At 46.8% G+C, this 17,117-nt stretch overlaps 1 protein-coding gene across 1 annotated transcript in view; it reads left to right on the top strand.

The window, feature by feature from the left end:
- The first annotated feature begins 12,534 nt into the window (after positions 1-12,534).
- wdr97 (WD repeat domain 97) overlaps positions 12,535-17,117 on the top strand; it is a 308,844-nt gene continuing 304,261 nt past the window's right edge. Inside the window, exons 1-2 of the mRNA XM_041184562.1 lie at positions 12,535-12,627; positions 16,268-16,389. Of these exons, the coding sequence (XP_041040496.1) occupies positions 12,597-12,627; positions 16,268-16,389 (153 nt within the window). The 5' untranslated portion in view covers positions 12,535-12,596. The remainder of the gene's footprint in view (positions 12,628-16,267; positions 16,390-17,117) is intronic.

Genomic DNA, 17,117 nt, shown 5'->3' with positions numbered 1-17,117 from the left:
CTGTTGTTGTTCCATTGCCATTGTTGGGGACATGTGGACTCTGGGATTGATGGTAGCTTTGTGCTCTGTACAGCTGCTGAGATCCCTTCTCCCTAACTGGCTGACTGTGGTGAAGGAACAGCTTTGCTAGTTGTTTGTACTCACCTATGGTTGCACCACATATTTGGTTGTTCACTTCCACTGTTGAGGTTACAATTTCTCCGTGCATGTTCCAAGTTTCCATGTGGTCTGACTCCTGTTGAGAGCGTTGAAGGTTTGTACCCTGACTGACTCTCCTATGCTCAGCTCTGACAATGGTCTGACAGTCTTGTCAAAAGGAAATTTGGCTTTCTGCCATTTCACCTTGATATTTTCACTCCCCCACACCTGTTATTACTTCTGGTTTCAGTAGCTTTTTTGCTATTGGAAAAGTAGTTTGGGTGCAGCATGACATTAGTCTTTGCACTGGACTACCTTCCACACCTTCAGTTGGTGTGTTTCTCCACTTGAGGATTGCTTTGTATGCATATCTGTTCTGGTTTTGCTTGATTTCTTGATGATTCCTTTTGCACTTATTACTGCCGCCTCAGTCTTTCCATTCGACTGGGGATAGTGCAGAGATGATGTATAGGGTTGAATTTTCCAATCCTTTGTGACGCGGCTGAATTCTTCACTTGTGAACCGAGGGCCATTGTTACTCACCACAATGTCTGGAATGCTGTAACAACTGAACTGTGCCCTCAGCCATTCTACCATTTCTCCTGTTGTCATTGAAGTCAGCTGGTCTACCTCCCAGTAGTCAGAATAGTAGTCTGCAGTGATAGGATAATCCCGTTCCTGCTAAAGTGAAGAGGTCTACTCCCAGCTTCATCCATGTTCTGTCTGGGATGTCATGTGTCCTCAATAGCTCGCTTGATTGTTTAGCTTGGTACTTGTCACAGGCACTGCACTGGCCGATGTGGTCTTTAATTTCTATCCTCATGTTTGGCCAGCAGAGTGCTTCTCTTGTCTTTCTCAGACATGGAAGCACTTCAGCATCTCTCCTCTCATCTCCTTAGGGATAATGACTCTATTTCCTTTGTGCATGATGCCACCTTGGGCTGTCAATTCATCTCAGTGTGCCCAATAAACTCTTGTGACCACAGGTGTGTCCTTGATGTTCTCAGGCCATCCATTCATCACCACTTCTTGCAGCACGTGGAGAGTTGCATCCCTGTTGGGTAGTTTGCTTGATCTGAACAAGGCGCTTGTCCTTTAGATGCAAAGTTGCTGCTGGGTTGATGACTTCTGAAGCAGGTCGAGTTGCTGCTTCACGTTGAATCTGGAAGTTTTCACATTCTGTTGTAGCATCCTCTACTTTCTTCATGGGGAGTGCTGCTCTTGACAACATGTCAGCGATGTATATCTGTTCCCCTTGCTTGTATGTCACATCCAGATAATACCGCTGTAAACAAAGTAGCATTATTTGCAGACGCTTTGGAGCAGATAATAACGGTTTGAGAAGAAAGCGTTGAAGTGCCTTGTGCTCGGACTTTGTCTCTCCCAAGCAGGGTATTGATGAAAAAGCAAAAGCCAGGCACTCTTTCTCAGTCTGAGCGTCACGCTGTTCAGTTTGTGTTAGTGCCCTGGATGTGACAGGTTGTCCTTGCTGCTTTCGGGTTGCTCCAAGACCTGTCTCGCTGGTGTCACACTGCAAGGTGACTTCACTATTGACGTCACAGGGCTTCAGCGCTGACATTGTCATCATTGGTTGTTTGATTTGAGTGAACGCTGCTCCTTGTTCTGTTCCCCAGCACCATGGCACCTCCTGGGCAGTGAGCTTGTGTAATGGTTCACACTCTGATGGCAAACTGGGCAAAGATTTTGCTGAATGGTTCACAAATCTGACAGATTGTTGCACTGCTTTCACGTCTGCTGGTCGCTGCGTTGCTGCTCCACCTCTTGCCTTGTCAGGATCCAGGCAAAGACCTTTCGCTGTCAGTACGTGACCTATGTACTTGACTTCAGGCATCTTCATTTGCAATTTTTTCTTGTTCAGCTACAGGTCCCCCAGATGAGTGTCTCGAGCAGTCATATTAAATTCTGATCATGGTCAGCAATGGTTTCTTCCGTTGTGTCTGTGGTAACAAGGTGTACAATCTCCTCCACAGTCTGATGGCCCCAATACTAAGTCCTTTAACGGATTAGTGGACTTCGTGAAGATGCATTTCCAGCTGAAGCCATCCAATAATAATGCAGAGGCTCAAATTTAATTCCAGAGTTAGGGCCCAGGCGAGTCCATCGCAACCTCTCTAGTGAAGTTGAAGCAGTTGACTGAGCGCTGTGACCTCAGGCACACACTCAATGACATGTGGGACCAATTCGTTTGTGGAGTTCACGACAACGCCATTCAGCACCGTTTACATCGATTTGAAGTGTGCCCTGGAAATAGCACTCGCCATGGAAAGCGCTGCGAGGGACTCACAGTCTTTACAGAACGCACGGCAGGCCGGGAACTTATCGGCATACGTGGCACAAAAACCAGAGACGCGGCAGTGAAGTAACGGCATTCTGCCATAAGAAAGATCATGTAATAAAGCAATGCAGGGTGAAGTGGAAACAGCCCATAAAGCAGCAAACCAGCATGATTGTATTGAATATTACAACAGAACCTGAAGCTGCCGATACCGACATCTATTCCCTGTACAACGTCACAGTGGTAAAAACCAAACCTATCACTGTCACAATCCAAGTGAATGGGAAGCCACTAGTAATGGAGGTAGATACGGGAGCCTCAACCACAGTGGTGGGAGAGCACACATTTAAACACCTAAGTTAAGGTACCAGCCACTGAATCTGGAGTGAACAACGGCTCAATTGAAGACACACGCTGGAGAATCCCTACGGGTAAAGGGCATCACCACAGTACCTGTGTCCTACAGGCAACAGACAGCCCAGCTTCCAGTGATCATGGTGACATCTAAAGGACCTAGTCTTCTGGACTGAAACTGGTTCCAAAGAATTAAGCTCAACTGGTCTGAAATATCTCACTTGCAAACAGGGAGTTCCTGAACTGTCAAGGAAACACGACTGTATTTTGGGATGAGTTGGGAGAATTGAAGGAAATTCACATGCTGCAAGGATCCCTCAGGTCAGGGTTGGTTCTTCTAGAAAATCATGAAGAGAAACAAAATGAATTTAGTGTCTCTCTGAACAAACTGAAGAAACAGTTGGCGGAGAGGACTCGACAATGTTCAATATTCCAGGAGGAAGCCAAGAGATACAGGAAAGAGACTGAAGAGCTGGAGAATCAGCTGAATGAAACAACAGAGGCATTAGAAGGAAAAGTTGGAGAACTTTCCAACATGCGAGTGGATAATGAAGGCATGGGGAGCTCAACCACCGAACTGAACCAATTTAAGATTTCACCAGAGAGAAATTTGGCCGACTGTGAAATCAAAATGAAGGACAAGACAAAACTCTGCGGCAAACAGAAGAGGAAAAGGCAGAAATCGGATCAGAAAAGCCAACTGGCTATGTCTCGAGAGCTCTCTCCACAGCCGAGAAGGGTTATTCCCAGTTAGAAAAGGGAGGTTTATCGGTTGTATTCGGAGTGAAGAAATTCCATCAGTATCTGCACGGATGACATTTCACCATGTGTCGGACCATAAACCATTACTGGGCTTATTCAACGTGGATAAGGCCATTCCACCAATAGCATCAGCATGTGCTTTGATATTACCTGCGTATGAGTATACTTTTATGAACCATCCTAGTTTGCATTTGCAAATGCAGACGCACTCAGTCGTCTCCTGTTACCGGATAGCATTGTACAGGCTCCACTGCCCCAAGCTGTTGAATTGAATTCCATTGCCTCTTCGCCTGTGTGTGTGTGTGTGTGCGTGTGTGTGTGTGTGTGTGTAGCAAATTAGGAACTGGATGAACAGAGTTCCAATTTTGTCGAACGTCAGAGACCTTGTATTGCAAAGGTGGTCAAATTCATCCACGTTTGAAGAGATGAGATCATTCCATACCCAAAAAAACAGAGCCAAGTTGTTAAGACGGAATCTTGTTGTGGGGATCAAGAGCTGTCGCCCCTTCACAAGGAAGAGAACCACTCTTGACAGAGCTTCACAGTGAGCATTCAGGCGTATCAAAGATGAAAACACTTGAGCAAAGGTACGTCTGGTGGCCAGGCGTAGACAGTGACATTGAAAGCATGGTCAAACACTGTCTCCAGTGTCAGCAACAACAGATGTGGCCTGTTTCAGCTCCACTGCATTCATGGGAGTGGCCTGGCCGACACTGGATTAGACAACATATTGATACTGTAGGTCCATTCTTAGGGACCATGTTTTTATTGATCATAGATGTGCATACTAAATGGATGGATGTGTATGAAGTCAGATCACCGAATTCGAGAGTAACTACTGAAAATCTGCGTCAATGTTTTAGTATACATGGCCTACTGGATGTCATCGTTCGGATAATGGTGCAGTCTTTACCAGTACAGAGTTTCAGAGATTCATGAGTTTAAATGGAATCAGACATATTAAAACAGCCCCATAATCATCCCTCATCAAATGGTTTGGCTGAAGGAGCTGTGTAAACTTTTAAATCTGGATTGAAGAAGTTAGCAGGAGGTACTTTAAAAAATTCGACTTCCCTGTTTTCTTCTCTATTTTCATACAATGCTCATTCAGCTACGGGTTCAACATCGTCTGAATTATTGATGAAACACTGCCTAGGTGCAAGGTTAGGTCTGGTGTTATGATGTGGCAGACGATGGGTGCCAGGCGGGTAATATTCATGAGGGAAAGTTAATCACATGGTCACAACTGTTTTGCAATTTGTATTTTATTTTGAGATGCGTGCCTTGAATTCAGGAGTAATAAGACTACCGCGACTTCAGAGGTTTTTTAGAAAACTAAATTGAACAATTATTAACAACAGAAAAGATTTCAAGCGCAAACATAAGTGTATAAATTACTTTTATAAAACCTCCCAAAACCCCTAATTAATCTGACTCTCAGTTGTACCTCCATTAAGGCAACTGTAAAAAACAAATAGATTTAAACGGGCCCAGGCAAAGCAAGACAATACCCTGGATAGTCGAATGCAAAGTGAGTTTTCTCAGCTTCGGTTTCTGTAGACAGCAACTTGATACACCATGGCTGGAGGCTTTCACATTTGTGTTAGATCTTAGGTTTCCTTCCCTTCTTATCTCATCTCACTTATACATGTTTCTCCCTTTTTAATGCAAATTCTATTCTTCCAATAAGTCTTTGCAACTTTACTTTTCTCATAATATAAATTTTTCATAGTACTAATTTTATCAGTAACTTTGGGAAAAATAAACTTAGCTTCTTCTGGCTAGGTGTAACACCTTACCACCTCTTTGAAATTCAAACTACTCTAATTTATCTATAAATGCAAATTTTCCCTACACCTCACATTCTAAAACTTCAGCTTTATGCATGTTTACGTATTAATCATTTCAAACCTAACTTCTTGATGATAACTCAAAACCTCCAGGCTAGCAGTCTCCAATTCAATTAGATACCACCCCCCACCACACACATACAGACAGAGAAACTAACCCAAATCTCACTGTTAACCCACTTTTACAATAAATCACAATGATATTATGAAAATTATTATATTTTAATGATGTCTGGTGTTTCCAAACTTAGATGGGAAGATAGAGAAGAATCAGAGTAATCAAAAATTGAATCACGATATTCATAGCAAAGCTCAAAGATTTACTGTAGGATTTATAGTTTTTGTACTGAATTTTGGAAGTGGACCTTGTTGGGTTCCTGGTACAATTGTCTCAGAAACTGGTCCCTTGTCCTTCCAGGTGGAATTGTTTGAAAACATGTGGATCATCTTAGGAGTAGAGAGACATTCCCACAACCGGCTATTCTGCCTGTGATTAACATCGAACCATTAATCCCTGAGGTGACAGATTGACCCAGGATAGATATACTCGATGGCTCTGTAGAGTTGCCAAACCCCGAACCGCCACTTTATAATGAGGTACTCGCATTGGAAGCAGGCCAGAGAAGGTTCACTAGGCTGATTCCTGGGATGAAGTGATTGTTGTATGAGGAAAGGTTGAGCAGGTTGTGTTTATACTTATTGGAGAGCACAGTTTAAAAATAAGGAGCCTCCCATTTAAGATGAAGATGAGGAGGACTTTCCTCTCTCGGACAGTTGTTAGACTTTAGAATTCTCTTCCCCAGAGAGCAGTGGAGGCTGGGCCATTGAATATAATCAGGGTTGAGTCAGATTTTTGATTGACAAGGGAGTCAAGGGTGGACAGGCAAGATAAGGCCACAATCAGATCAGCCATGATCTTATTGAATGGAAGAGCAGGCTCAAGGGGCCAAAAGGCCTACTCCTGCTCCTTTTTCTTATGATCTTATGATCCCACATTTTCCTCACCTTATAATCCATCCACCATGTTCTTGATCACTCACTTGACCTGTTTATAAACCTTTGCAATCCAGTTGTTTTCTCCATCCCTGTCCCAGTAATAGGACATTACAGTTTTTTAAAATTATGCATTCTTGTTAGATACAGTCCCAGAGAAACCAGAAACCTGGCTAAGTCATCCAAATGGTCATTCTCCAGAGTATCAATGTTTATTCAACTGTGTGGTGCATCACAGTCAAGTCTAGCTTGATCTTGCTGCTATTCGGATGCTAGGAATTTTTTGTCTTGGTCACTTGATAACGATCGGGAACAATTTTCCTGCTATTCTCCCTCCAGCTCATAGGATTTAACAGCATTGTGCCTAATGCTGGTTTTTTGAAAGGGTTCTTCCATCAATCCCAATTTTCTCACTCTTTAACCACAGCCCTGTAAATATTGAGGACAAGAGTAAAGAGGTCATGTTGAACGTGTATAAGACACTAGTTAGGCTTCATCTGGAGTACTGCGTCCAGTTCTGGCACCGTACTTGTGGAAGGATGTGAAGGCATTGGAGAGCGGACAGAGGAGATTCATGAGAATGTTTACTGGGATGAAGAACTGTAGCTATGAGGATAGATTGGAGAGGTTGGGACTGTTTTCCTTGAAGAGAAGAAGGCTGAGAGGAGACATGATGGAGGTATTCAAGATCCTGAGGGGTATGGACAGGGTAAATGGTGAGAAACTGTTCCCGCTCAAGTGTACATCAAGAACTAAGGGGCACAGATTCAAAATAATTGGCAAATGTGATGTGATGTGAGGAAACATTTTTTCACCCAGAGGGTGATTGGAGTCTGGAACAAACTTCCTGAGAGGGTGGTGGAGGCAGGTTTGATTGAAGTATTCAGAAAGGAATTGGATTGCTATCTGAAAAGAGAGGGGATAAGGGAGGGGAGAGGGACTAGGTGGAATGTTCTTTCAGAGAGCCAGTGCAGACTCAATGGGCTGAATGGCCTCCTTCTGCACTGTAAAGATGCGGTGTTTTTATTCATTCATGGGATGTGGGCTTCACTGGCTGGGCCAGCATTTATTGCCCATTCCTAATTGCCCTTGAGAAGGTGGTGGTGAGCTGCTTTCTTGAACCACTGCAGTCCCTGTGGTGTAGGTACACCCACAGTGCTGTTAGGGAGGGAGTTCCAGGATTTTGACCCAGCGACAGTGAAGGAACGGTGATATATTTCCAAGTCAGGAATGACTTGGAGGGGAACTTCCTGATGGTGGTGTTCCATTTATCTTTCTAGATGGTAATGGCCATGGGTTTGGAAGGTGCTGTCGAAGGAGCCTTGATCAGTTCCTGCAGTGCACCTTGTAGATGGTACACACTCTGCTACTGTGCATCGGTGGTGGAAGGAGTGAATGTTTGTGGATGTGGTGCCAATCAAGTGGGCTGCTTTGTCTTGGACAGTGTCCAGCTTCTTGAGTGTCGTGGGAGCTGCACTCATCCAGGCAAGTGGGGAGTATTCCATCACACTCCTGACTTGTAGATGGTGGACAAGCTTTGCGGAGTCAGGAGGTGGGTCAATCATCGCATTATTCCTAACCTCTGACCTGCTATTGTACCCACAGTATTTATATAGCTAGTCCAGTTCAGTTTCTGGTCAATGTGATACAGTGATTCTTTGAATTTCTCCTTTTTCATATCTTCTCCAATTATTATTCGGTATTTTATCAAGCTCCTTGAATAAGTACTGAAAAATGCAAAACTAAATCTATAAGGGGAGTAAATGTAAAGAGAAAGGACAAGGCAGGGTACTGATACAGTTATGGGAAGTCTCGTGGCATAATGGGCAGTGTCCCTACCTCTAGACCAGAAGCTCTGGGTTCAAGTCCCATTTCAGGAGTTGATGGCTGTGGAAGGTGTGTTCATAATGTGACCAAACAGGTTGGCTACCAACCTGTAAATCCTCCCAATACACCTGATGGCAGGGGGTAAGAGCTGGAGAGTTTCCCGGTCGGCCATACTGCAGAAGGCAATGGTCAATCACTGCCGTACTTTGCCAAGGATCATCATGGACCAATCCAATGGAAGTCCATGGTCACCAACCACTTAGGCCGTGGTACCTGAAGGAAGATACAAAATTGTGAGGGGCCTGAACAGGGTAGATCAGGAGAAACTGTTGCCAATGCTTTTTTTAAACTATTTTGGTACCACTCTCCTGCCTGACCCCCCCATAAACCTTGACTCCCTTGTCGATCAAGGATCTATCTAACCCAACCTTGAATAAATTCATCTATCCTCAGCAAGGCTTGGACCCGAATATTCAAGAGCATTTGACATTTTGGAAGGAAAGGAAAGGGAAATTGGCTAATAAAGGATGAGATTATTACAACACTGAGAAGTCTGAGAGAACAGGTCAGTTCACAATTGTTTAGTGAGAGGATTGTTAGACTGGCTAATGAAAGGGTGGGTAATAGCTAGCCATAGTTAGATCTCAGTTTGGCTGATGAAGATGTAGAATCAGTTTGGGTGGAGATAAGAAATAGCCAGATGTTCTTATTTTCTTGTGCATACGTTCTTAAAACCAGAGGAGTGACATAGTAGCCACATACTGTTCATAAAACACACCGCTAGGAACATAGGAATTAAGAGCAGCAGGAAGCCTTTCAGACCATAGAGCCTGCTCCGCCATTCAATAAGATCCTGGCTGATCTGACTGTGGCTTCAACTCCACTTTCCTGTCTGCCCCCCCAAAACCCTTGACTCCCTGGTCGATCAAGAATCTGTCTAACTCAGCCTGGAATATAATCAATGACCCAGCCTCCACTGCTGCCTGGGGAAGAGAATCCCACAGACTGGCGACCCTCAGAGAGAAGCAATTTCTCCTCCTCTCAGTCTTGAGCAGTGGACCACTTATTCTTAAACGATGGCCTCTGGCGCTAATCTCCCTCACGAGAGGAAAAGGCCCTCCCGGGAATCCAGGCTGTGCCAAATCCCCTCGGGATCTAATGTGTTTCCGGGGGAGACCACCTCCCACTCTCCTCAACTCCAATGGGCACAGGTCCAACCCGCTCAGCCTTTCTTCTCAAGACTCCAGGAGCGGGTCGAGTCAGCCTTCTCCGATGGCGGACTGCGGACAGGACCTCAAAGCTAAGGTGCCCACGGCGCCCACGGTGCCCACCGTCCACTGTCCACTATCCTGGCTGTCACCACCCTGGGCATTGGCTGGTTGGTGACGGTGGTCAGTGCTGAGCTGGGGCATTTCCAGCTGTCCAACGTTAATTCGGACCAGCCCATCGTGAGGGGCCGTATCTGGCCGGAGCAGCGCCGGGACAGCCCGGGGCCGCCTCCCCTTCCGAAAAGGTGAACCAATAAAAGAAAGAAGATGTGAGTGGAAGAAGCCCCGCCGGCCGGGTCGGCTCGGCTTTAACGGGGAGCGCGGGCGTCGCCGTCTCTTAGCAACCGTCGCCCTGGAGACGGCGGCGTCCCAGCTCCCCCCTGGGTCCGGGGGCGGGGCTGGGGCGGGGCCGGGGCGGAGGCGGGAACCCAGCAACCAACTAGTCAGTGACGGGTTAGGCGTTAGTTAGTGAGGGGGGAGGGAGTGTCATCGAAGAGAAAACTGGCCAGTTATAATAGTCAGAGGATTATTTAGACTGGTGAATGGAAGTTAGTCATAGTTAGGGGCTAGTTAGTGAGAACCTGGGGACTAGTCACTAACCTGTTAAACCCTGGACCCGAGTTACTGTAAAGTTAAGGCTTCGTGGGTTGAACCAGGTTGAACCCTGTTGGTCGACCAGCTTAGGGACTAGTTAGTGAGATGTTAGGGATTTGTTGCTGGTCCATTAATTACTAGTTTATGATTTTTTAACCATCTGATTCAGTTATTTGTTGGCTGTGGACTGGTTACTAGGCACTGGTTAGTGAACAGTTACTTGAGAAGTTAAAGAGGCATGAATTGGTTAGCGACGCAGTGATATAACCAGGGACTGATGAGTGAGGAATTAGAGACAAAGTGCTAACTGGTTGAGTAGTGAGAGATGAGGGAATTATTAACAGCTAGTTAAAGGGAGACTTGGGCCAGTTAATGAGAGGCTGCTGAGAATTTTAATAGATGATTGGCCTCTGCCTGGTTAGTGAGAAGTTAGCAACAGGCTAAAAACTTTTTTTGGGGAAGCTGGTATTTGTGAGGAATTGGGAATGAGTTAATAACTAGTCAAAAGCTGTGGACTAATTTAGAGAGGTTGGGATCATTTAATAAGTTTTGGGATTTGTTGTCACGACTAGCTACTGAGATGCTAGACACTGGTTAATGAAAGATTACAAAGAAGGTAGGTTAAGTATTGATTAATGATAAGATATTGAGAGGGGAGAGGATTTGGAGAGAATAACTGATTGAGCTGTTGGGGTCCAGTTATTCCTCCTTTAACCCCTCTGTTCCTTGCTCCCCATGTTTTATCTTCCCACTACCTCTCACTCATTTCCTACCCTGAGTTTACACTTGTAGCAGGAGTGAAAGCTGCAGATCCTGGTTTAAAAAATGAGGTGCTAGTTCCTCTAAAAAAAATGATCGGGCTTGCAGTTTGTTGAAGAAATCATTAGATCATATGGAGAACGGGAGGGGAGTTTTTATTTCATTTATCTGTTCATGGGATGTGAGCGTTGCTGGCTGGGCCAGCATTTATTGCCCATCCCTAATTGCCCTTGAGAAGGTGGTAGTGAGCTGTCGTTTTGAACCGCTGCAGTCCATGTGGTGTAGGTACACCCACAGCGCTGTGAGGGAGGGAGTTCCAGGATTTTAACCCAGCGACAATGAAGGAACAGCCGATATATTTCCAAGTCAGGATGGTGAGTGACTTGGAGGGGAATGTCCAGGTGTTGGTGTTCCCATGTGTCTGCAGCCCTTGCCCTTCTAGATGGTAGTGGTCATGGGCTTGGAAGGTGCTGGTGAGCTGCTGCAGTGCATCTTCTAGGTGGTACACACTGCTGCCACTGTGCGTCGGTGGTGGAGCGAGCAGATGTTTGTAAAAGGGGTGCCATTTTTGGATAGACAGACTACCCCAGGTTGAAGTACCATTGGAAATCCCAATGGGCCCAGTGTAGCTTTGCTACAGCTATACAAAGCCCTGGTTAGACCACATCTGGAGTACTGCATCCAATTCTGGGTGCCATACTTGAGGAAGGAGAGAGAGTACAGAGGAGATTCACAAGAATGATTCCTGGGATGAAGAACTGTAGCTATGAGGATAGATTGGAGAGGTTGGGACTGTTTTCCTTGGAGAAAATAATGCTGAGAGGAGACTCGATGGAGGTATTCAAGATCCTGAGGGGTGTGGACAGGGTAAATAGTGAGAAACTGTCCCCACTCAAGAGAACATCAAGAACGAAAGGACACAGATTCAAAATAATTGGCAAAAGGAGTAAAAGTGATGTGAGGAAAGTTTTTTTCACCCCGATGGTGGTTGGAGTCCGGAATGAACTCCCAGAGAGGGTGATGGAGGCAGGCTCCATCGAGGTATTCAAAAGGGAATTGGATTGCTACCTGAAAAGAGGGAATGTGCAAGGTTGCGGGGATAAGGCAGGGGAGTGGGACTAGGCGGAATGCTCTTTCAGAGAGCCAGTGCAGACTCAATGGGTCATCTATCCTCCTTCTGCACTGTAATGATACTGTGATGCTGCGATTTTTGCCAGACAAGGGTATTAATAGATATGGAGCCAGGCTGGATGGATAGGTTAATGGTGGGCTGAAGGGCCTTTTTCTGCGCTGTAGACCTCTATGACTCTTTGATATGGATCAGTCATAATCTCATTGGCAGAAAAGCTTGAAGAGGCTGAATGATCTCCTCATGTTTCGATATAGGGTATAAACAATGGGGGAAAAGGGCATGAAAGTCTATGTCGAGGAATCCGATCACTCCTGTTCCTACACTCCTTGCTGTGATAGTGGTCATGGGATCCTCTGGATTCTTCTTAATCAATTAAAACAAAGTGACCTGGTGATATGAAGTGGCTTTAAGGCTATAATCCAACATGAGGGACGTGAGACATTATTTAAAATTCCGCAGTTATATCCTAGGCTTCTATTTCACTCTTTCCCCAGGGGCATCTTTAGCCTGGTTAAGGAGAGACCACCAAATGATGAATTTCTCTACATTTTTTAGGGACAAGGATTGTGAGGAGAGAGCAGATTTAAGGTACTCTCACATTAACAAACTGCACTCTGGGTACCATGGAAACAGTAGATATCATCATCGAAGAGGGTGAGTCTATTTATTGGTCAGCTCTTTGTTCAGAAGCTTGGACCAGGAGGATCCAAATGCCTCACTAGTTACATGGTTAAGTAGCTCTGCTGGTAGCATCTTGTCACTAAGACAGGAGAGACCTCAGCACTTGATCCACACACATATTTTCGGCGCATTACTGGGGGAGTGCTGCACTGTCGGAGGGTCAATACTGAGGGAGTGCTGCACTGTCAGAGAGTCAGTACTGGGGGAGTGCTGCACTGTCGGAGGGTCAGTACTGAGGGAGTGCTACACTGTCGGAGGGGCAGTACTGAGGGAGTGCTGCACTGTCCGAGGGTCAATACTGAGGGAGTGCTGCACTGTCGGAGGGTCAATACTGAGGGAGTGCTGCACTGTCCAAGGGTCAGTACTGAGGGGGTGCTGCACTGTCAGAGAGTCAGTACTGAGGGAGTGCTGCACTGTCAGAGGGTCAGTACTGAGGGAGTGCTGCACTGTCGGAGGGTCAGTACTGAGGGAGTGTTGCACTGTCAGAGGGTCAGTACTGAGGGAGTGCTGCACCGTCAGAGAGTCAGTACTGAGGGAGCGCTGCACTGTCAGAGAGTCAGTACTGAGGGAGTGCTGCACTGTCGGAGGGTCAGTACTGAGGGAGCGCTGCACTGTCGGACGGTCAGTACTGAGGGAGCGCTGCACTGTCAGAGGGTCAGTACTGAGGGAGCGCCGCACTGTCAGAGAGTCAGTACTGCGGGAGTGCTGCACTGTCGGAGGGTCAGTACTGAGGGAGTGCTGCACTGTCGGAGGGTCAGCACTGAGGGAATGTTGGACTGTCAGAGGGTCAGCACTGAGGGAGTGCTGCACTGTCAAAGAGTCAGTACTGAGGGAGTGCTGCACTATTGGAGGGTCAGTACTGAGGGAGTGCTGCACTGTCAGAGGGTCAATACTGAGGGAGTGCTGCACTGTCCAAGGGTCAGGACTGAGGGGGTGCTGCACTGTCAGAGAGTCAGTACTGAGGGAACGCTGCACTGTCAGAGGGTCAGTACTGAGGGAGTGCTGCACTGTCGGAGGGTCAGTACTGAGGGAGTGTTGCACTGTCAGAGGGTCAGTACTGAGGGAGTGCTGCACTGTCAAAGAGTCAGTACTGAGGGAGTGCTGCACTATTGGAGGGTCAGTACTGAGGGAGCGCTGCGCAGTCGGATGGTCAGTACTGAGGGAGCGCTGCACTGTCAGAGGGTCAGTACTGAGGGAGCGCAGCACTGTCAGAGAGTCAGTACTGAGGGAGTGCTGCACTGTCGGAGGGTCAGTACTGAGGGACTGCTGCACTGTCGGAGGGTCAGCACTGAGGGAATGTTGGACTGTCAGAGGGTCAGCACTGAGGGAGTGTTGCACTGTCCGAGGGTCAATACTAAGGGAATATTGCACTGTCCGATGGTCAGTACTGAGGGAGTGCCGCACCGTCAGAGGGTCAGTACTGAGGGAGTGTTGCACTGTCAGAGGGTCAGTACTGAGGGAGCGCTGATTAGACCCAGCTGAACATTGTGATCAGTTCAGGGGCTCAGACCCTAGGAAGAATGGCATTGTCTCAAAGAGGTTTATTAGAATTGTTAAACAGGAATGTGCAACCTCTGTTAGGTGGAAAAGCTGTGTATGTTGATAGAGCCAGTCTGCCTCTTCAGATGGAGGTGAGAGATCGAAGAAGAGCAGGAGGTTTATCAGCGGTGCTCTAACCAGCATTTCTTAGCCAACATCATGGATACAGATTATCCGTTTCATTATGACATTGCTGTTTGTGGGATCTTGCTGTGTGTAAATTGGCTGCTGCATTTCCTGCGTTACAACAGTGAGTAACTCCAAAACTAGCTCCTTGGTTTTGAAGCACTTTGGGGCACACAGAGGGTGTGTAAAGTGCTCTAGAAATGTAAGTCCTTTTTGTTTCTTACTTTACAGAGGCCAGAAGTGTTCTTATTAGAGCAGTTAAGTTAGGGAGAGATTCTGGAGACGTGTTCTAAACTATGAAGTATTTGATAGATCGGGTAGTGAAAACTGCTTCCACTGGCAGAAGGATTGGTAGTCAACAGGCAGAGATTCAATGTGATTGGCAAAACAACCAAAGGGGAGCTGAAGAGAATTTAATGAACTCAGTGAGTTGTTGTGATCTGCAATGCGCTGCCTGAAAGGGGGCTGTAAGTCGCAGAGAGCAGGGGAGTGGGACTAATTGGATATCCCTTTCAAAGGATGTGATGGGCCGAATTGTCGTCTCCTGTGCCAAGTCACAGGATGGTGGCATAGTGGTCATGTCAGTGGCCTAGTAATCCAGAAGCCCAGGCTAATGCCCTGGGGGACACGGGTTCAAATCCCACCACAACAGCTGGTGGACTTTCAATTCAATTAATAATCCCTGGAATTGAAGGCTGGCCTCAGTAATGGCATTGCCTCAAAGAGGTTCATTAGAATTGTTAAACAGGAACGTGCATTTTGAAAGGGCCAGTCTGCCTCTTCAGATGGAGGTGAAAGAATCGACTGTCGTAAACACTACTGTCCTTTAGGGAAAGAAACCTGCTGTCCTTGCCTGGCCTACATGTGACTCCAGCTCCACAGCAACGTGTTTGCCTCATAGCTGCCCTCTGAAATGGCTGAGCGAGCCACTCAGTTCAAGGGCAACTAGGGACGGGCAACAAATGTAACGCAGGAAATGCAGCAGCCAATTTACACACAGCAAGATCCCACAAACAGCAATGTCATAATGAAACGGATAATCTGCATCCATGATGTTGGCTAAGAAATGCTGGTTAGAGCACCGCTGATAAACCTCCTGCTCTTCTTCGATCTCTCACCTCCATCTGAAGAGGCAGACTGGCTCTATCAACATACACAGCTTTTCCACCTAACAGAGGTTGCACATTCCTTGCCAGCGAAGCCCACATCCCATGAAAGAATTTTTTTAAAAAAACTCTGCTGGTCAGGCACCCTATAAAGAAAGGAAAAGATATTGCCCGGCCCTCATGTGGACGATGGGGCCTTCCGAATGCTTCCCGAGGTCACTGCAGAGGGCAGTTGAGCGTCAGCTGCACTGGTGCGGGACTGGAGACACGTATAATCCAGACTGGGTAAGGCCAGCAGGTTTCTGGTTTCTCAGGAATATAGGAAGGGCAGGCGGGAAGGTGGACTTGAGGGAGCAGATCAGCCATGATGGTGTTGAGTGGTGTAGGGGCTGAATGGTTTACTCCTGCTCCTATTCCTGATGTTTTTGTGCTTCATTCCCTAAAGGAAATTGTTGGAATATTTTCCAACATTCCCTCATTACAACAGTGACAACTTTCATTGGCTGTGAAGCACCTTGAAGCACTCAGTCAGCATCACTGGTGCATTCTCCATGGCAACACCTCTACCAATCAGAGCCCACTTGCCAACCCATCAGCACTCTCTTCACATACAGTATAAATTGTTGTTTTTTACCCCCCTTATATTGGCATTCTTGTGAAGTGTCCTGATGAGTGCAAGAAAAGCTTCGATATGTCTCTTCTTTCAGCAGTACCTGAATTGGTGAAAAACATGGCAGAAATGCAATTGACTGAGACACTCAATTCTCCTCCAAAGTTTCTTTCCAAAGATAGCTTCAATCTTTATTTTTGGTTTTCTAATCTTTCATGTAATCCGTTTCAAGCTTCAGATGATTCCAGCCTCTCGTCCCAATCGCACATGATGGAAGGTCAAGAGACCATACAGGACAAAGCTCATCGAATGTGGCAAAAACTGAAAATGATTGTTAATTTCTCACCAGAGAAGGTACAATGAGGTCGTTGGCTTTTCATAGTGTGTGTATGTGTGTGTGCCTGTGTCTGTGTATGCGCGTGCCTGTGTCTGTGTGTGTGTATGCGCGTGCCTGTGTGTGTGTGTGTGTCTGTGTATGCGCGTGTCTGTGTCTGTGCGTGCGCGTGTCTGTGTCTGTGCGTGCGCGTGTCTGTGTCTGTGCGTGCGCGTGTCTGTGTCTGTATGCGCGTGTCTGTGTCTGTGTATGCGCGTGCCTGTGTCTGTGTGTGTCTGTGTGTGTGCCTGTGTCTGTGTGTGTGCCTGTGTCTGTGTGTGCCTGTGTCTGTGTGTGCCTGTGTCTGTGTGTGCCTGTGTCTGTGTGTGCCTGTGTCTGTGCGTGCGCGTGTGTCTGTGTGTGTGTGCCTGTGTATGCGCGTGCCTGTGTCTGTGTGCCTGTGTCTGTGTGTGTGCCTGTGTCTGTGTGTGCGTGCACGTGTCTGTGTGTGTGTGCCTGTGTCTGTGTGTGTGTGCCTGTGTCTGTGTGTGCGTGCACGTGTCTGTGTGTGTGTGCCTGTGTCTGTGTGTGTGTGTGCCTGTGTCTGTGCGAGTGCGTGTCTGTGCGTGCGCGTGCCTGTGCGTGCGCATGCCTGTGTCTGTGCGTGCGTGTGCCTGTGCCTGTGTCTGTGCATGCGCGTGTCTGTGCATGTGTGCATGCGAGTGCATGTGTATCTGTGCGTGTCTGTTTGTGTGTCTGCAAGCCTTTG

Source organism: Carcharodon carcharias, chromosome 3 (genome assembly GCF_017639515.1).
Source record: "Carcharodon carcharias isolate sCarCar2 chromosome 3, sCarCar2.pri, whole genome shotgun sequence".
Classification (NCBI taxonomy): domain Eukaryota; kingdom Metazoa; phylum Chordata; class Chondrichthyes; order Lamniformes; family Lamnidae; genus Carcharodon; species Carcharodon carcharias.
This window is presented reverse-complemented; position numbering and strand designations above follow the sequence as displayed.